General features: G+C 34.9%; 1 protein-coding gene across 1 annotated transcript in view; it reads right to left on the minus strand.

Moving 5' to 3' along the window:
- Nucleotides 1-20,753, minus strand: part of LOC124636343 — a 27,911-nt gene extending 7,158 nt beyond the window's left edge. Inside the window, exon 1 of the mRNA XM_047172410.1 lies at nt 20,646-20,753. Coding sequence (XP_047028366.1) covers nt 20,646-20,674 — 29 coding nt within the window. The 5' untranslated portion in view covers nt 20,675-20,753. The remainder of the gene's footprint in view (nt 1-20,645) is intronic.
- Between the last annotated feature and the right edge of the window lie 1,197 nt (nt 20,754-21,950).

Here is a 21,950-nt window from a genome sequence, read left to right on the forward strand (position 1 = left end):
TCGTCTAACTTACATAATACTAGCACAACATGGCGTAATGTCATATGTACAGCGCCAATGATTGTTATTAATAACTCTATTTCATACGCCATAATGTCCATAATTGAAGGAAATGCGGAAGGTTGTACTAACAGTTTGCTGTAATTTGTTTCTGCTTACATAGAGGTACCTATTATATGGTAGGACCTGCATACGGTTATCAGACTGTACTAGAAGGTTATGTTATAAAAAGCATTTTCATTTAGTTAAAAAACTCTGCCCTTGATTACAATTGATGTAAATTTTGCATTGCAAAGTTATTTTATTCAGCGGTTTCCGGATCCGAGAGAACGACGTCCTGCACATTAGGTTATTAAAATGTCAAGCATTAATACCCCCATACTACTCCTTACAAACTTTCGCATTTAGGTACAATAGCAGGAGGATAATTCCATTCGTTTAAAGTGACTTTTGAAATAACTTATGAGTTGGAACCATTCCGCACGGGAAAACCGCATAAAGAAATAAATGAATGCTTACTAAGAAATGTTTATTCTGGAAGAAGCAAATTTATTTTTATCCTTGTGTCACTCTTGAAGCATTAAATTTTTTGTTTTAAGACCGAACATACCTAGTACGTACATACCTAGGTACCGAATTTCATCTAGACGCTGTATGAACGAAACAGTGGGATAAAGCTATTCTATCTTAACTCGTAAATCAAAACAGTTGGTTCTTATGACACTTTAAGGTAGAATTCCGTGGGTCGCGGCTTACGCAGCCGCGCGCGGCTTACGACAGTCGTCGGCCGCGCGCGACAATAGTCAACCTATGAAAATGTATGGCGCCGCTGCCGAGGCTCGCGACAGTCGCGCGCGGCCGACGAAATTCGTAAGCCGCGCGCGGCATTGTGTTGAAATTAGTAGATTTTATTCGTCCGTTCCCTTTAGTCGAAGTGCTAATTGATATCCTTGAAGAAGAAGAGGATGACGTATTGCTGTGGCTGTATTATGAAAATAGATTACCAATCGACCCTATTTTTAAAAAGTAGAAATGATGAAGGATACTACCCAATACTGATTCAAAAGCATTTGTATTGTAATGAAAACAAAAGGAAGTTTTGCCGACTAAATAAAAAACGATTCAATTCTGGTTTTACTAAAATTATATAGATGTTACTAAGCGCTAGACCATGTTGAGATGCATACGGCCGCGCGCGGCGTACGAAATTCGTCGGCCGCGCGCGACTGTCGCGGACCTCGGCAGCGGCGCCATACATTTTCATAGGTTGACTATTGTCGCGCGCGGCCGACGACTGTCGTAAGCCGCGCGCGGCTGTCGTAGCCGCTATCCACGGAATTCTACCTTTAGCAGTACATGAAGTAGGTATTAACAAACTCTTCAGTAAATAGTTGACAGATGACACAAATTACCCAATAGCTACGCAAGACATTTTAGTACATGCAATATTGAACTCTATGACCTGATTACTACGGTTCATTGACCGTTAATAGTAATCCGTCACTCTCACTGTAATTACGATGATGGCGACGTGCGTAAAAAGTAAAACTGTAGTAAAAAGTTTTGACTTATAGTTTCTAAGTAAACCGGACTGAAAGGTATAAAGATTAATGGTTGTGAAAGTAAAGAAAAGCTCTACCAAAATCTTTACAAATTGGTACATTATTAAAAATGCGGAGATCTCTTTGTCAGCTTGTCCGTATGTTTGCCTACCCACGCCAAAACTAATGGACCGAGATCGAACCTGAGAACGAGCATAGGCTACTTTTTAAGCGGGTGCAGGAAGTAGGTTGAGTAATAATACCCTGTAACCCATTGGAATAGCTACTGCTGTATAAACAGTACAAGAATCTAAGAAAATATGAAATGACTGGAAAGAGGTTGAATTATTGAATGATAGCTAATGGAGATAAACTTAAAGAGCGAAATAATGATTAACTATTATATCAGGAGGAAGAAGATATTGCTATAATATAACTTAACAAACAAACAAACACGTGACTGCCAAACAAGAGTCTACAACAAAAGTCCCAAGTAACGCTACACTGTGTCATTTCCAATGATCATAAGAGTAATACATGTTTGTGTTTAAGTGCAGAAAACGTGACCACTCGAGACTCGGGAATGAATGATGATAGTTCATTAATGACTGAAGGTCGGATGATTAGTGTAATTTAGCGATGGATGATAGCCGAAGGTTTGTGGTCTGTGGCTGATGGCATTGTTATCAAATTGTCATGTTAACATAGTGTGTGGGATGCACGTGGATTGTAAGATGCTTGTCATTGCTTGTATCTATACTAATATTATAAAGCTGAAAAGTATGTTCTTGTTTGCTTGAACGCGGTAATCTCAAGAACTACTCCGATTTGAAAAAAGTCAGTGAAGCCTAGAACCTTCCTCGATGAATTGGCTATCCACAGCCAATTCATCGAGGAAAGTTTTAGGCGTCTTTTAATCCGGGCTCGTGCAGAGGTTCCCGCGTGATGTGAGTGAATTCGCTGACAGAAGCTAGTAAAAGATATAAGGCGGATGGTAGATATAGATTGAAGCGAAGAAGATATTCGTGAAAAAAAGGGAGAGTTGTAATATGAAGGAGTTGTAAGATTTAAATAAAAAGGTGGAGTTTGATTAAACAAAGATCAAGTTTTACTAAAGTACCTACCTATGAGTATTATTTGCTAGAACAACGTTTCAACTATTTATTCAATTGTGGATTCATGTCAGCACGATTTATACAAAGTTTAGTCGTGCCAGAACTAGGTTTTCCTCCAAGTCATAAGTAATAATGTATTTATTCTAAGACTCGAACTAATTAAAGCAATGAAACAAGATCTCGTTAGCGCTAGATGCACGAGCGATACAAGTGATTTACAGATATTATCAATGCTTAGAATAATTTATTTATTTTATAACTCATTTTTTACACTTTTAAACGTTAAATATATATAAAATAACTAATCATTCTCCTGACCTTATCCCAATTTTATTTGGGGTTGGTGCAGCATGTTTTCTCAAAATAACTTAATAACATTATTGGTTTTGGCACTTACGTTGATGGCCTATACGGAAGCGACTTCGGCCTTTACCATCTTTCATAGATGTTTAAGACTGATGATGAAATTATATTAATTAGGTACCTAAATATGTGATATACACTTTAAAAATTAAGTACATATTGTAATGAGGAGATACAGTCGAAGGTTTACTTGCGGTCAACAAGGAAAAAAAACATAGGCATGTCCTTTGCAATACTCAGGTACTGAGCTATGTACAGTGAATGCATCATCTGCCTAAACGTGCTTGGTTTATCAGTTAAAAATATCGTTTACACATTTTTTAAACATAAATTCAGAATTCAATAAAGGAGACTATTATTGTTTTAAATGAAATACCTAAATAATCATTTATTTATAAAGATTATATATATTAGAGATCAATGGGGCTATGTTCAGTGGACGTTTTATTGCTCAAATTGGTAAAACTGATGATGATGAAATAAATAGTAGGCTATATAAATACTGTCTTGTAGCCTAGTATGACTTGTAATATTTCCAACCACATCATTTATTTTGTTTTATTCATTCCGTTTCCACGGTCATTCTATTAAAACAGTTTTTCATTTGCAATTGACGCAAGCATAATGATGATGAGGTAGGTAAGTAGGTATGGTCGCCATAGTTTGCGTATGGTTACAAAGAATCGGATTCCCACAGTTAAGTATTACACCACACGATGACAGACTGCCTAGCTTACACGGTAGGTTTCCCAACGGAAAGGGCAATTAAATAAATAGACGTTTCACACATAATTCTATAGGTATTCACCATTCTATAATTGTATAGTTATCTACAATCCTCGTAAGAATAAAACTTCCTGAGAGCTACAGAATGGTAAAAGTTACACACGATAGTCTTGTTAAAGAATGAAAGCAAATTAATCTTCAGGAAAAAAAGGTATAGGAAATAATTTCAAGCGGGACGAAGAAACCTACATGTCAATATAACTAACAGATGATAATACCAGAACCTAAATTGACGTGAAGGAGTAATAATAGAATTAACGGCATGGAATTTATAATATCTTACGATCTATAGTCAATTTTCGATGTTTAAGAAAAATTTGAAGACAGCATTCTTTCCATCAATAGAAATCAGAAAGGCAATGACGCAAAACAGGAGTTAGATGATTTAGCAGCGATATTTAACGGTAAACTAACGATAGACCATTAAAATATTCACGGCGTTTATCGTCGGCTTTCTAATGACCCTTATTTCACTTCGTCCATTAAGTGGGCCACTGTCTACCCATTGTTGGAATTAGAGAAAATATCAGTCTTTGATCAACTGCGTTTGTATGCAAAGTGGATAGAGAAAGGTCATGAATTTGTAGAGGACTCGAGGATCGATTTTGCTAACTCACTATGTGCCTTTTGTCTGCCAAGTTCGGAGTTATTTCATAATTGTTTGTCACTTTAGTGTTAATAGGAGCTATTTCTTTAATTAGCACATTTTACAGATCATTCCGACTTTTACAATATTATATAACAATTTCTCATAGCATTACCTATATTTTCCACTGTGGGCTATGGCCCATTCCTATTGATTTTATATTTGATTTCTCAAGTCGTCCATATAAGAAAGGTGCCAACATCGCTTGGTATAATTTGATTTAGACTCACGCAGGTGCATGCAAATTGCTTAGATTTCCTATTCCAACAGAATAAACTATGCAAATATATATGAATCAAACATTTCCTTTCTTCGTGTTGTTAGTATGTTTGTAACATTTTATACCTACTGACAAGATGGCTTCAATCTGAAAGTCGATAGTTCAAGGGAAAGTTTATTCTTTATAGGTTTTTGATGTTAAATTGTCTCCTTTGGATTCTCTCTTTTGTCTTTACGAACAAGTTCTGTTAGTTTTACCTCTACTTTTCCATCTGTTTTCCATCATCTGCAAATATATCGAATTTATATTTATATTTGTGCGGATTTACATTCGGATAAAGGTCGCGTATAAAACTGACCTTTAGTCTTGCTTCATTATGTTTACATACAAAATCGACTCCGTATTTTATTGCTAAGCCGATATTAAAAAAAACACTGTCTATCAAATTGATGGGTTTAAGATTTAACGTATCAGTCTTTGTACAAGATACACATGTTTTTGACCTTGAATACCGATCGTTTGGCAACAGAAATGTGATTCCGTTAGTCCCATCGTTTCGAGCTAGGTATAAAGTATCGGTATTGAATACCTGAGTGTCTTTGTTATGACGAATGTCCATGGCATTCTACACCTTGAATATTTGATTCTGATTAACTTATTGATTTGCATACACTAACATATTATCAACATTTACTCAGATGGCTTTTTGTCGACAGTGCGAGTTATTATCTTTGGTTTTTGTCGGCAATGGCTGTTTTTCCTTTATAGGTAACTCCCCTTAACGTATATATTTCGTCTATGCCTCTCAGATGGTGTATTTCCTGAATTTCTAAAAAAAGCAGTAGTAATCCCTATTTTCAAATCAGGAAACAAAGATCAAATAAGTAATTATAGACCAATATCAATACTTCCTTCGATATCCAAAGTACTAGAAAAAATTATTAACACTAGACTAGTCAACTACTTGGAAAAACACGGTTTACTATCACCTATGCAATTCGGCTTTAGATCTAAATTATCCACAGCAAATGCGGTACATACCCTGACCGACTACGTCACAGAAGAACTTGGCAAGGGGAACCAAAGCTTAGCAATCTTCATTGACCTTGCAAAAGCTTTTGATACTGTATCAATTCCCCTGCTTTTATACAAACTAGAGGCGGTAGGAATTCGAGGCACACAGCTAAAACTAATAGCAGATTACTTAAATAATCGTTGTCAATGCGTTCGAATCGATACGACCATAAGTGATAACCTAAAAAACCATGCTTTCGGTGTTCCGCAAGGCAGCATTTTGGCCCCTACCCTATTCCTTATTTACATAAATGACCTATGTAATCTGGATATAGAAAACGGAAAAATAATATCTTATGCCGACGACACAGCGCTATTATTTACTGCAAAAACTACTGAGGAACTCTACAAGAGCGCACAAAAAGGTTTTAATATTGTCACTAACTGGCTTAAAAACAATCTACTAACCCTAAATGTTGATAAAACTAAATTTATGCACTTTTGTATGCGCAGAAGTCAAAATAAAAATACTAACACGCATCTATATGCACATCAATGTAGTGATCCGTTTATCAACTCATGTCATTGTCCTAATTACCTTAAAACGAATAATATTAAATATCTGGGTGTTATAATTGACGATACTCTTTCCTTTAAACAACACATCGAGAGCTTGGTGTCTAGAGTACGGAAATTAATGTTTGTTTTTAAAAAACTACGCACAATCGCAGACCATAAGCTGGTTACGCAAATTTATTTGGCCCTTTGTCAATCCATCCTTACGTATTGTATTACTTCTTGGGGAGGAGCACCAAAAACTTCAATGCTTCCTCTCGAACGAGCCCAGAGAGCACTTTTAAAAGTAGCTTACTTTCGTCCTTTCCTCTTTCCCACAGATCAGCTATATAAATCTTGCAATGTTTTAACTGTCAGGCAATTATTTATCATGCACGCAATACTAACACAACACTCTCAGCTTTCCTACAATCCTAACATTATAAACAAAAGACGTAATGATATAGTTTGCAGTTCAAACTCCACCTCAAAATATGTGTATACGAATAGATTCTTTAGATTTTTAGGCTCATTTCTGTACAATAAACTAAATAGTGAACTAAGCATTTATAGCCTTAACTACTTTAAATGCAGGAAAAGTGTTCGTAATTATCTGCAAAGCCTGTCTTATGATAACACGGAAGACCTACTTACAGTGTGTAAATGAAACGGCTAACGCAAACAATAATAAATAAGTATTAGGTATAAGCAAAGTATGTATTTTAATCGATGTTAGCTATTTAATTTTTTGTATATTAGATTGTCAATTTATGTTGTCAAATTAGCAATTAAGGTCTCTTTTCGCTTGAGACACAGGTTTAACCTAGTTCAAGCAATTATAATGTTAGCACATATGTCTAGATTTTAAGAAATAATGTTGTTTAATGTGAACTTTGATAAATGAATAAATGATTTGATTTGATTTGATTTGAGGTAAAGGCCTTACGTTCTTGTAATCCAAAATATGTAATGTAGTGTTTATGGTAGACTTTTCAGCTTGTTAAACTATTAATTCTCCTACAAAACAGGCCAAGGACCTCAATGAATAGGTCTTTAAACGAAATTAGAAATAACTGACATAAATATTTGAAACAGTGGTGTAGTGTCAATTATTTTATGTTTTTGCTATAACAGAAGTTTGCGTCGTAAAATGAACACCAAAACGTGTACAAATATTATTCATTCTTATCTGATTTAAGTTTTTCAGTTCAGTTTTGTTTATTTTTACTATCGTTTAAAAATTTCAGACAAACAACACTTAACTGTGCATACTGTGTGTAACCCTGGCACAAATGTCACATTAGTCACATTATATTTAGAAACAATGCAGAATTAAAACATTTGGTGCATTGTATTCGCAGATCGTGATTCCCGAGGCCAAGTTATCACTAATCCGACTGTCAGAAATACAGACCATTATGCACTCAATTGTTGTAATTTTCGTAATTGTTCAATGTTGAATCATCGAACATTTGATGTCCAACCAAAACTATAATTATGACATTTAAATTGATCAACTATTTATTCATATTATATGTATTGTAGGTTTTGGTTTGATATTTGTAAACAGCGGCTACATTAAATAATATCATTAGTCAATTAACCATTGAATGCTTGATTGAAATATAGGTAATCATGTTTATTTGAGTTTATAAATATGAGACGTATATCTCCATTTTCAACAAATATTAACAGAAGAAACATAAACTTCTAAATTATCTAAAGTCCAAAGGTTCTGATGATTTCAATCTTTTATTATCCTAAGCTTTTGTACTGGACAGAAAGAAAAATAGAACAATTCGTGTTTATGTAAATACTGTAGGTATATACTGTGTATATGTATGTATACTGTAGGTAGATACTATAGGTATGTAAATACTGTAGATATGCCGATTGTTGAGTAGGTCAGTAACAAAGGAAATGATAACTCGTTTGGATCCAATAGGACTATTGTGAACATCTGCCTGTAATTATGACGTCAATGTATCGATAAGAGTAGCTGTTAAACATCAAGTAATAAATAAGGGTGTTATCGGTCAAAATTATGATTCCTTTAAGGGTAAAGATCTCGGTTTAATTCCGATCCTAATAAACTGTAAAGTTTCGTCAAAATTCGTTTATTAACTTTTCCGTAAAGGACTAATAATTAAACATCCACACATACAAAGGGTCGGCCATTCTAATATTATTGTAGTAGTGTAATTGAATGCACTTCTACAGAAATTATAAAACGTTCATGAAAGAGTATTATATGTTCACGATCTCCTACTTGAAAACCTAAGAACCAACATAAACTTAGCAACAATTTTAAAACCGAAACAAAAAGTTCGCTTCGCTAAGTCAAGTGCAACCACTGTGCGGATTTTTTGCCACATTTTTTGCGGTTCTGATGCAAAAGATTAAGTTGCTTCTAAATTTTCTGAAGGCCAAGGTCCAACGGTAGAAAACGAGATTTCAAACCAGAAATACGAGTCAATTTACGAGTTTATATACAATCAGTATGTACTTTGCTATGAAATCTTTTTGGAAGAACTCACGGAGGAAGGAAAGATAGCGAAGATGCCATAAGGAAGGTAGTCCAGGCACCTTGTAGGTCAAGTGGGCGAGATCAGTTACTAGAACGAAGCATTCGGATTCCTTGTCAAATCAAAACCGTTCTGTCAAAGACTAGTTTTGAGATTTTATTTTGAAAATAATGGGCGGGTCCCATAGAAGGCGTCTAAGGGCGGGCTAGGACGTTCCTCGTCCCCCGAACACCCGCATTTTGGCGCGCTACTTTCTTAGGAGATATTGCGTTTTGACATCTCCGCTCGTCATATTGTGCTCTATGGAAGAACTTCATGGTCACGCCTCTTTTGTTTTGAACATCATTTAATTTCAACGAGAATGCTGTGTGCCCAAGCAAGCGTGAATTTGTTGTTTGTAAAATCAACATTTTATGATCCAAGCGGACAAGAATTTCATGATTATGTATGTACAGTTGTTTTGGTTTTCCTTCTGGTGGTATTTAGCGGCTAGCAAACATGTTAACGTTAGTTAAAAATATTATTACAGTTCCCGTAAAACTCAGTGGCAGTCGCAACCAAAAAGTTTGGCGAGGTACCTATATCGACGGTTAACCACCAAGAACTCCTAACTCAATATGTCAAAACTTTTCAGTAGAGGCACAAAAAAGCCACCAAAGTCCGCACTCGTAAAGTTAGTAGATAATTCCATGATTGTAAAAATACCCGAAATATTACGAATTATAAATAGAAGATTTTTCTATTAGATGAGATACAATATTTTTGAATAGAATCCGCGAAAAAACCAATTGGTCAAAATATGTCAGTTAGGAGGTCTTGGTATTTAACCGTCGATATGTATTTACATCCTTCCTCAAAATGGAATATGTAATGTATTTCAATAGGGCAAGAGAGGAATGGCCCGATTATATAATAAGTAAGATGCTCATTTGTTATTCATGGCAATGGCCTTACCTTATAGTAACCTCTGTTAATGATGTTCTATTAAAATGTCAAGTGCACACATCTGTATTGGCATTGAAGATAAAAAAAACAGTAATGAATATGGAAGAAGATTAAAATATATTTTTTGTTTTAAAATAATAATGTAGAAACAGCTTCTTATCCATATTTCCTACTAGAACCTCTTCGTGAACGGTTAGTAAAAAAATATCTGATAAGCTAAAGCCTTCATAAACTGCGGTGCAAAAAATTTGGGGCAGCTAGTTGTAACGTTTTAGCACAAGTGTAAATAAGGATTATGATAATAATATCTTTGAAAATATTACGACTATTGGCTTAAAACTGTGGTATTTAAGTGGTATGTTTAAGTTACCTTATTTCTTTTATATCAAAAATATAATTTTATACCAAACATGACTGTACTGACATTTGTGTGTAAAGCAATGGAATCCGTATGAAATGGATTGAGCAAATCGATGTTGCAAAGCTGAGGTGCATCAGCATTACAGTGTCGTGCAATGCACGTACTTTTGAAATGGCGCGACTACCTTTTATAGGGGTAGAGAGAAACTATCATGCTTAGTCTTAGGAGAAACTTTTGATACTAGGAATATAAAGTTAATCAACTCCTTCCAAAATAGTTCTAAAAATATATTTTTTTTCCAAAAAGTCGTCAGAATGTTGTTAGCGTGGTGACATAAATATATATAAGTATCAACTTGGCAATAAATGTTTATTTGTCTTATATTACTTTATATTTATGCATGAATAAAGAATTTCATATTTTATTATTAAATAGCACTATCTTTTTTAACATCACGTGAGCTATAAAATATTCTCGTATCGTAGAAATTCTATTAGTATAAAATAATAATTCTATTATTATGCGAATGTGAAAGTTCATAATTTCGTCGTTTGTTTCACGTAAGAAACAATTTATGAACCTTAAGAATGTTTTAAAAATAATTAAATAATATTTGGACCGCTGGAGTTTTAATCACCAAAGGTACCAAAGGCACCAAAAGTAGTCTAATCTCGTCTCTTGTGGGGTGGGAACAACATAAAACTTTGGGATATACAGCTAGCCGTCAAAGAAACAACCAGCTGAATCTCCAACACCACAAGGAACAAGCGAACAAAACTTTCACTGACGTGTTATGCATCACAACCCGAATGACCTCAACCTCGAAAACGATAGTTATACGTCATCGACCACAAACAAAGAGCTCCTTTATCTTTTAAACAAACACTATAAAATCTTTTACCTACTTTTTCTTGTTCATCGGAGGAAAACCACTGTTTTTTGGGCAGTAGTTTTTGTGATTATAACGATCTTTTGGCTTGTGTACGTAAAACCGACAACAAAGTAAATATTGTGGTTGCATTAAAACTAACAATTAAGATTTTTGCAGAGGTATTCATTGTAACTTTTTTTCGTTGTTTTCGATGACAAAAATATAAACAAATGAAGCTTTTCTAGCAGCATTTCAATTTTGGGTTTTCAATTTTAATACAGGTACGATGCCTTGTACAAAGATTTAAATAAATACATATGTAAGTAAACTAGAGTACACTACTCTGCATCTATGGAAATTGTATGATGTGCAATAAGTTTCCCAATAACCGCCATCTTCCTGCATCGCATTAAAACAACATTTCCATGTCGCGGTGTGTAAACACGGCTAAAGACGTCGCTCTAAGGTTGAGTCGTGTCCTCTTTGTTCACTGAATTCAATACAACAGTGTTTTTTGTTGTTTGAGATTATCACTTTATTTTCTACGGCAATAAGTTTGTTTTGTTTTTTTTATATTTGTTTGTTTGTTTGACAAAGTTTTCTACATAATATAAATTTTAACCTCTTGTATTTTGCTTATTATAATACTCAAATTTAATAGAAAATCTGTTGACATGCAACGGGTTTATGCACTTATTTTATTTGTTGTATTGAACATTTAGACTAAATAGACTTGATATTGTAGAATAATAAATAACTGTACATTACTAAATGTCAATCTATTACAACGAACCTTTTTGTGATTGAATAGATTCACAAAATATTGTATAATCCTGACATCATTGGTATATGTTTAATAAACAACTTTACTACCTATCGAAGTAAGTACAAAGTTCATTATAAAAATACACATACTAGGAAAAAATCTGCAATCATCATCATCCTCCGAGCCTTTTTCCCAATCATGTTGGGGTCGGCTTCCAGCCTATCCGGATTCAGCTGAGTACCAGTGCTTTACAAGAAGCGACTGCCTATCTGACCTCCTCAACCCAGTTACCCGGGCAACCCGATACCCCTTGGTTAGACTGGTGTCAGACTTACTGGCTTCTGACTACCCGTAACGACTGCCAAGGATGTTCAATGACAGCCGGGAATCAAAGAAAAAATCTGCAATCAAAACGTTATAAAAATGAGTTTTTTTTCAACCGGTTCTAGTATGTACCAGTTACTGTTTTCCTGTTGGTAATTAATAGGCGCTGAACATCTGTACGATTGTGAATGCATGCATATGTAATTATGACGTCAAAGCAATCTTGTTTGAGGATTCATTAAGACTTAAGACACACGTAGGTAATCAGAGACGAGGTTATCAAAAGCATTGTTAAGAAATCGCAAGGTTTTCCCGTTTTTTAGTCGAATATTTAACGAGTATTTTTCATATTTGCAGTAAACATTTGAACTCTTGTGAGTCAATATAAATGCAACGCAGTGTAGTCATCGTGAAATGCTAAAAACAAAACATAATGTTTGCCTACCATGTTAGGTGGATAAAATAATAAATTCGTGTGACTAATTTTTGGCTTATGTTTAACTGATCACCAGAAATAGTAACAAATAGCAGACAAAAATAGTAAATGATCACCAAAATGAAACGCGCATTTTAATGTAAAATGATAACCAAAGTTTTAACACTTTGCTATCCCATTTAAGTGAAATTACTCCAAAATAAATCATGCGCAAGCCAAAAATAGTAAATGATCACCAAAATTAAACCACCATTTTAAAGTAAAATGATAACCAAAGTTTTTACATTCTGCTATCCTATTTAAGCAAAATGAGTCCAAATAAATCATTGTTATCCCAAAAGTAGTAAATGATCACCAAAAGTAGTGAATGATCATCAAAATTATACCAGCGTTTTAATATAAAATGATAATCAAAGTTTTTACATCTTGCTATCCTGTTTAAGTAAACTGACTCCAAAAAAATAAGTTCGGCCTGATACAATAAATGTAATTACATTATGGGGACCCTTTTCCTGCACTAGGGTGGAAAATTGTCTATTGCATGCCTCTAAACAGTGCGATAAGAGTGTGTTTTCGAGGGAGTGTATTGAGAAACACATTCTTCTTCTTCTTTCTCCTGCCCTGTTCCCAATTTTACTTGGGGTCGGCGCAATATGTCATTTTCTTCCATTTTCCCCTGTCACTCGTCATACTGACACTCACGCATGCATTGCAAGCCGGACACATAACTTAATATGGCATCATAATACTTTATTTGATAATAAGCCTACATTTTATGGCAATCACAGTGACTTATTTAGGCAAAAATAATACATTAATTTGGTCGTCAAGAGTTGGTGATCATTTACTAAATTTGGTGGTCGAATACAATTTAAAGTGAAGTCGTGACTAAAATAGCTGGTACTATTACATTTTTAGACTTTATTTTTCTGGTGTTCAGTAGATTTTTCTGGTTGCAAAACTAAGGGTATCAAAGCATTTTATGGTGGTCATTATATTTGTTCCCCTAATTTTTTGTGGCCGCCAGTGTATTAAATTTTTTGATGACAAAAAAATAATTTACACTTTTTTCTGATGTTGAGTTGAAGTCTTATTATTTCAAGTTAACTTATAAAAGAGAAGGAAAATACAGAGTTAGCAGATTTATTATTCATGCAGTTTTTACATTTTATTGCAACGTTGCATAAAAAAAAATACAACATTTAACACACTGAATCATTAGAAACTGGATCAAAACACAATGAAAACACTCCAATTTTAGACTCGAGGCATCTTAATATATAGTGTTGATGTCAAGATGTTCTCAACTATGTAACAAATTATTTGTATTAGATACACAGCTTATGATTACGTATTGTATGGCGTCATCTAACGAGGTTTTCAACCCAGTAACCGATGTTTGTCACTGTGCAACGACTGTGATGTTTACATTGGAGTGTACCTAGGAATAGGTAGTGTTATATGTGTGTAGCTGTGGTCTGTGTTGGTTTCGAACTCTCAGTTTGATAGCAAAGGTTATTCAAATACTGATGAACGTAAAATATGTTTTGAAATAGGAACTAACCTAACCCTCTGACCTCCTAGTATTTTTTTTATATATACAAGTATGTATTAAATAGGAATCATTCTGACCCCTAGCATCCTGCTGAATCTGAAGCGGATCTGATGATTTTCAGCCTCAAAAAAGGTAGGATGTTTTCCAGATTATGGTTGGGTTCATTTCGTCAGTGTGTACTTACATGTGATTAAGCTCTTAAAGGGGGCAGTTAATTGAAAAAAAAATCATAAATCTTAGAATATCCTGCAAATTAGGTAACATTCAAGTAAAATGGTTTTACTATAAATTGCTTTCAATAAGATTTTTCCAGAAAAGAAAGGCAATATCTTATACCTTTTTAGCTGTCACAAAAACTAGTTTTACATTGTTTGATATCGAAAGTATACCTACTTAGCTGCATAACAATGTCCCTGAATGTTTTAATACGCACGTAAAAAAATCCCATAAAAACAGAAATGTATGGTTATGATACGGCCGAAGTGGTTAATTAGTAATTAATTATAATTACTGGAGATTTTATGCACTTTTACTACTTTCTGAAGCTCAAGAATTTATGGTCGTGCCGAGATTTTTCTTAAAACTGTTTTTCGCGCCTTATCTACGGTGTATGTAAATGTTTATGATTTGAGATAAGATCATGCGGTGATTTCCCTCAGAATGTAAATTGTATGATAAGAAGAGAAAAGACTGAGTAGGTTTTAGTAGGTAGGTTGTTAAGAAGAGGTAGAGAATAACTTTCCCATTTATTATTCCAAGATTCATTTTCACTGACAATTTAAACGTCTGTTTTTTTTAATCACAAGAAACGTTTGTAAATGTTGTCAGTGAAAATGGGCATAAGCAGGTTTCAAAATAGGCACTGATTAAAAATATACACGGCCCAATTGAAAACCTTTTCCTTTTTGGGAAGTCGGGTAAAATAAAGAAAGAAAGAAAAACTATTTATTTTCACAAAAACGTAAAAAGGGTAGGGAGATATGCAACATAGCAGACTGGCAACATAAATTAATGTAGGTACTCATATTGAGCAAAAGGGTACCTGTACCTAATACTAAGGGACTTTCACTGTTGCGCGATAAACAAGCAAAATGCCAGATTTGCCCAACCCGAGCATCGAATGGGCGACCCCCAGGTCACCGCGTTGGAGAGGAACGCAATAGTTAGATTGAAAACCGGCTCTCCTCACATTTAATTTAAGTACAAATACATTACAAACTACGGACATACATTATATTGCAGAATAGACTTTATGAAATGGCAACACATATAAAACTAATTTCAAATCTCTTCATCTAAAATATGTTAACTGCAAAATTCCCGATGCAGTAATGAAGTTAGTGTTCTGAATTCATTCGCAGACTGTACAATTGAATTGTGCCAAAGAATATGCTTAATACCTTATTTAAAACTGGCATCCGCCCTCGGTGTCACCCGCGACAAGAAGGACTTCTTCCCACACTCGAAGTGAAGTGAAAAACGTTTATTATTTTCATGGTGACGTTTCATCATTTCGCTACATTGGTTCAAGGTCTGTTATTGTTTTGTATATAAAATTACCAATACTAGTTAAGACCGGTTGATATTAACACCGAAAAAGAAGTAGGTAGGTAAAAAAAATAAAGATTCCGAACTCATTACCTTCTCAAACGACTTGTTTACTAAGTCGGAGGAAATTCCGAGAAGATTACTGATTTACTTATAGATAGAATGACTCGCAGTGGGTAGTTACCAATTGTTTTTAATCTAAGTTCTGTCTACAGTCTCAGATCTTAAGAGAACTGGCTGACTGAAGACTAAACATTCGGTCGAACGGTTAGAAAAAATATATTTTGTGCAGAATCTTGATTCCTACCAAATCATACTGATACTGATCTTCATACTGATTTATGACCCCAAACAAACTATCGGCCTACTAAAAGTTTGCAATGTTTGCGGGCACTTTTAATCAGCATTGAACACCACACGTATTCAAGTCAAGTGAGGATTCGAGCAGGCAATGTTTCTATTTTATTGTCAAGTTTACATTACATGATTCACACTCAAGCATGGTGGCAATGTCCAGTAGTCGACAGACTGATTCAATTCAAGGAGATCAGACGTATAGTGCACAAGGTGCGCTTTCTATAAGCTCATTCTCACAATCCGATGGAACGAGCGGCAATCCGATACCAGGCAGGACGGCAGGATCGACATTTACGTGCTCTCCGATACACTGGTCTATCAATGATACACAATGCAGGGCTAGTACAATAGTCACGGTTGGAACCACTATACCAGCGAGGGCAGTTAATAAGGAGGTACTATCCTGACAATTGTTCATGCAAAAGAACAATAACAGAAACTCCATTATTTATGAACTCCCACTACATTTCCAAGTAAACCTATATTTTTTCTTATATTAAAACCTAATTACTTGGAACCGTCTAAGGAATCATCTAAAGACTTGATGATTACGCTTGTCGGTAACGAGCGTGACAATCGCACCTTATAGTAATGATGTTGATACATCCTACAGATATTAATGGAGATTGCGTAAACACTATGTTTAAGACAAAAAAGATAAAAAAACGTAGAATAAAAATGACATTTGAAGCATCTTAGTTTAATACGCTTGCCTTCTCCAAAACTTATAAGAGAAGACCAAGTAAATTATGTACAGTCAGCACCAAAAGTCGATGAACAGAATCAACATGACAAAACACCTGTTCACAATAAAATGCCATAAGTTATAGTCGCAACTAGGAAACAAAATAGACTGTACACCAGAAACTTACAAAAGTCGTTAAACACGAGTATTTCAAAAGTATCTGTGCACTAGTATTCCTAAAGTCGCTGTACACCATCAATCCAAATGTCGCTGAACATCATTGTATCAAAAGTCACTAAACAGCAGTAAATACAAAATTAGGTTAACAAAGTATATTTTTAATGTTGCCGTGTGTTAATGTACTTTTGACTCTTATGTTGTTCAGCTACTTTTGGGACAGTACTTGCTTGACCTTAATAATGTATGTTAACACGTTTGTATCTATTTCAATAATTATTTTGGAATTACACTCTTTTGCAAAAAAAGCGGGCACCTATGCGAAATCTTAGTTTTAAGGACTTTACGTGTATTTCAAAGGGTTTTAATGATTGTAGCATGTTTCTAGCATCAAAAGGGTTAGCCAAGCATGCGTGAGAGTGTATTCTAAATTTGAATTTTGTACAATTGCTAAGAAATTGGTTAAACCTTGTTTTGGACTAATTGCTGGCAGAAAGTTCGTCGGTGTTTTGAAAAGTTTTTGAAGTGATTTTCAGAAAACTGATAATGCAGTCTTAATTAATGTACCTTTTTGTTAGATCAAAACATTTTTGAAAAACTATGCGTATTTGATAAAATTTTCACCTGCTCTAAATGGGCTATACTGATGATTGATGGCAATGTTAAGAGTTTCGGTATTTAGTGTAAAGCGTTCTTCTGTTTAGATATTATACCCAGGCGTTTTAAAATATCGCTTTTTCATAATTAAAAACTATTTAGAGGAGTATCAGTACATTGGGCTGCGACAAAACCAATTTAAAGTAAGCAGTGCCGATCGCAACTCGTCTCCTATCGTACTTTGACATTAAGAAATACCAAATTTTGTGATAAATGTTAAAATTAACCACATGTAAAATGATGAGGAGGGTTTAAGCTATCTAAAAAGTCTAATTATTGCCGCGTTGAAGCTCTCTATAACTCCATAGGTATCGGGTTACTAAACGATGATTTCGCTGAAAGGGAGTCAAGAAGTCAAAGGTATTGACCAAACGTATGTTTCTTAAGAAATGAGCAGATAGCCAATTATTGTTATGATTTAAGCAGGAAAGTGCTGTAGATGCTAGGAAATCTCGGTTCAGGCAAGTTTATTTCATAAAATGTCCGTGGGATGAAAACACGCTATTTGAACGCTCAGACTCATAGATCTTCGGAGGTCTACGGAGTTTCCCAAGACACGAGGTTGTTTGAAAATCAGTGATTACGAGACCTTAAGACCTCGTGCTCAGTCTATGCGGTATTTTCTGTATTTTGTAGAATTTCAAGATTTTTAAAAATGTTAAAGTCCGAAAGGAGACGAGTTGTGATCGGCACTGCTTACTGCTTACTTAACTGCCTCGTTGGTCTAGTTGTCGCAAGTGTGGCTGCTGAGCACGAGGTCTCGGGTTCGATTCCCGAGTCGGGCCGAAATCGCTTTGTGGGTTTTAGAAGACTTTCACAAAGCAGCCCGAAGCCTGGAAGTTGGTGATTGATTCACCCGTGCATCGGAGAGCACGTAAATGTCGGTACTGCGCCTGATCTCTTTCCGGTCGTGTCGGATTGCCGTCCCATCGGGCTATGAGAGTGAAGGAATAGGGAGTGCACCTGTGTCTGCGCAAATGCTTGTGCACTATAATATGTCCTGCGCAGTTGGCTAATCTCCTTACATGAGAACAGCCGCCGTAGCCGATAATCGGCTAGGAGGACATCATCATCATCATCATCACTTTAAATTGGTTTTGTCGCAGCCCAATGTACTGATACTCCTCTAAATAGTGTTTAATTATGAAAAAGCGATATTTTAAAACACGTGGGTATAATATCTAAACAGAAGAACGCTTTACACTAAAATACCGAAACTCTTAAGATTGCCATCAATCATCAGTATAGCCCATTTAGAGCAGGTGAAAATTTTATCAAATACGCATAGTTTTTCAAAAATGTTTTGATCTAACAAAAAGGTACATTAATTAAGACTGCATTATCAGTTTTCTGAAAATCACTTCAAAAACTTTTCAAAACACCGACGAACTTTCTGCCAGCAGTTAGTCCAAAACAAGGTTTAACCAATTTCTTAGCAATTGTACAAAATTCAAATTTAGAATACACTCTCATGCATGCTTGGCTAACCCTTTTGATGCTAGAAACACTACAATCATTAAAACCCTTTGAAATACACGTAAAGTCCTTAAAACTAAGATTTCGCATAGGTGCCCGCTTTTTTTGCAAAAGAGTGTATTTCCAAAATAATTATTGAAATAGATACAAACGTGTTAACATACATTATTAAGGTCAAGCAAGTACTGTCCCAAAAGTAGCTGAACAACATAAGAGTCAAAAGTACATTAACACACGGCAACATTAAAAATATACTTTGTTAACCTAATTTTGTATTTACTGCTGTTTAGTGACTTTTGATACAATGATGTTCAGCGACATTTGGATTGATGGTGTACAGCGACTTTAGGAATACTAGTGCACAGATACTTTTGAAATACTCGTGTTTAACGACTTTTGTAAGTTTCTGGTGTACAGTCTATTTTGTTTCCTAGTTGCGACTATAACTTATGGCATTTTATTGTGAACAGGTGTTTTGTCATGTTGATTCTGTTCATCGACTTTTGGTGCTGACTGTACTTTAAACTATACCCACTTCGTCAAAATTATATAGCTGAAAGTAAATGGATCTTTGATATCGCAAAACCATTAAAATTGACGTACTATGTCATATTACTTGGGTCAATACAGTCTTACTAAGATATTGATTGGGTTGCCCGGGTAACTGGGTTGAAGAGGTCAGATAGGCTGACGCTCCTTGTTTCAGCTGCACCCGGTTAGACTGGAAGACGACCCCAACATGTTGGGAAAAGTTTAGGCAGATGATGATTTCAGAAAAGGTTCGTTAATTTAATAACTTTATAGGCATCTTCAAGACATTCAAAATGAAACTTTTAGGGGATTCAAATTAACGTTTGCATATTGTATAATTTGCATTGAATGAGCAAGCGAAACCTTTACTCTTAGGTTCTTAAAAACCGGAATGTTCGACAGTTCTAAAACTTGTTTTGAGTTTTTTTAAGACCTTAAGTCCTTTAAGGCAAGTCAGTCCTGATTGTATGGTAAGGTATGGGTTCACAAGCCAAAATTGACTCAAATTGTTTGAAAGATAAAAATATTGTTTCGTATTGAAAAATCTATTCTTAAATACGATATAACGACATTAGATACAACTTAATTGAGTCCTATAGCGGAATAAACACCTACCACCACGTTTAAGATTAATGATACAAATATGGGAAGTTGTAAACAAAAACAGTAAATGCATAGACAATCGTGACCCATCTTCATGTAATAGACATCTTAAAGCCTATCCCAACAATATGAAAAAAGATCTTTTTCATTTCGCAAGCAAAATGTTGCTAAACATCGATAAAGGCGAAACACAACGGTACAATCTTATCAAAGAAAATTATAACATGTAAATTCTTGAAAACTTCGTGTTCATCGATTCTAATTTTAATTACTTACAATTCTTATGCTTGGTATCAGAAAACATCGCTGTTGTACCTTTTGTAAACGTTACTAAATACTTACGTACGCCGTCAATTAAAAATACCAACACACGATCCATTTGAGTAAGTAAGATGCAATTTCTAAACGTGCAAAATAGCAAGAAACTGGAATAAATTTCTAAACATTTCCGGCGAAAAAAAAAACGTGAACTCGCAAAACGTCTTTACGGTTTCCGAATGACTGAGAATTTGTAACAAAGTAAAAATAAAAAAAATATGATGTCACCAAAACACACACGGGTTAAGAACTTTCGCTCACAACACTTACTTTAAACTAGTTTCGATAGAAGTAGACATGACGCGACCGACGCGTGCGCAGCGTTTAGCAGTTGGTTTCACACTGGCTGCGCAAGAGTTGAGACGCGCAGACGATGGCACGGGCAGAACTTTACGGAGCGATAACACCCAGCTTATAATTAATAAAGCGTCACTTTTTCTGGTTTCTACAAAATGTTTAAAAATGACGGAAAAATCCTGCTTTTGTCATGTTTCTTAGAACTTCACGTTCTACTATTTGAGATAAGGACAGACGAAAATATAACACACTCAAATACAATATTTACATAAACAATTATTTGTAATTACGAGCTACACAATTATAAAAGTTACGCAGGTATAGTAAAATAATTGTCACACCAAAACATTACCTGTCACACTAAAACATACAGCTCCATATACTAAGTGAGGTGAGCGAGGCTAAAGGCTGCGCCCATCGTGGGAAGATCACACTGTTATGTGTTATTCTTCGATTGTTTCCACATTTATCTTGTTTTACTCCTCACTGGCTTTTCTGCGATCATAAATATTATGGTTCAATTTTCTTAGTGTTTTAGAAGTGTTAGGTTATACTAAGATGTAGGTGTCTTCAATTGTAGGCATCGAATTTTCGGTGTTTGGTAACATGACAACGTTAACAAAGAAGCCACATTTTCGTCGTGAAGAGAAAGTGATTAATTTGTCAACAAACTGCCCACAGCGTTTTACTTGTATTTGGATTTAGAATGATGGATACAGAAATAACTTTTCAGATATTTGATAAGTACGTCATTATGCATTTTTTGCTTGCCACTTTTCAGCAGAAAATGTATAATGAAGAAAAGCTCATGACATTATTTATTAAAATCAACATGATTGTACAATAACATTAAAAACCGCAGACGCAACGGCGGCGGCATTCGTTGACGCGTCAACGGTTTTCGGTGGCATATGGCACTTGGTGCCGTAGCGTGTGTAAGAACTTCAAATTAGCACTTTTGGAATGACAAAACAAAAGAATGTTCTCATATTGCCCGTGCCCACCCTTTACCACTTCCTACGTGTCTTTGCTGGGAATAAATGGTGCAACCAACTCCTCGGCAACATATTTATTTATTTACTTAATTAGAACACATTATTATTACACTGACTTCTACCATTACTAGAGATGGTATCCTGGTATGATTTTCAACCGGAAAAATTCGACGAGATTTTTACATAGATACTAATTTGAAATTTTCTTACAAAAAAGCAAAGCACTGATTGATGACAAGTGACAATAGACAGGAAACTATTTTTTTTATATCTTAGTTTCTTA

The sequence above is a fragment of the Helicoverpa zea genome, chromosome 14 (assembly GCF_022581195.2).
Source record: "Helicoverpa zea isolate HzStark_Cry1AcR chromosome 14, ilHelZeax1.1, whole genome shotgun sequence".
NCBI classification, from domain to species: domain Eukaryota; kingdom Metazoa; phylum Arthropoda; class Insecta; order Lepidoptera; family Noctuidae; genus Helicoverpa; species Helicoverpa zea.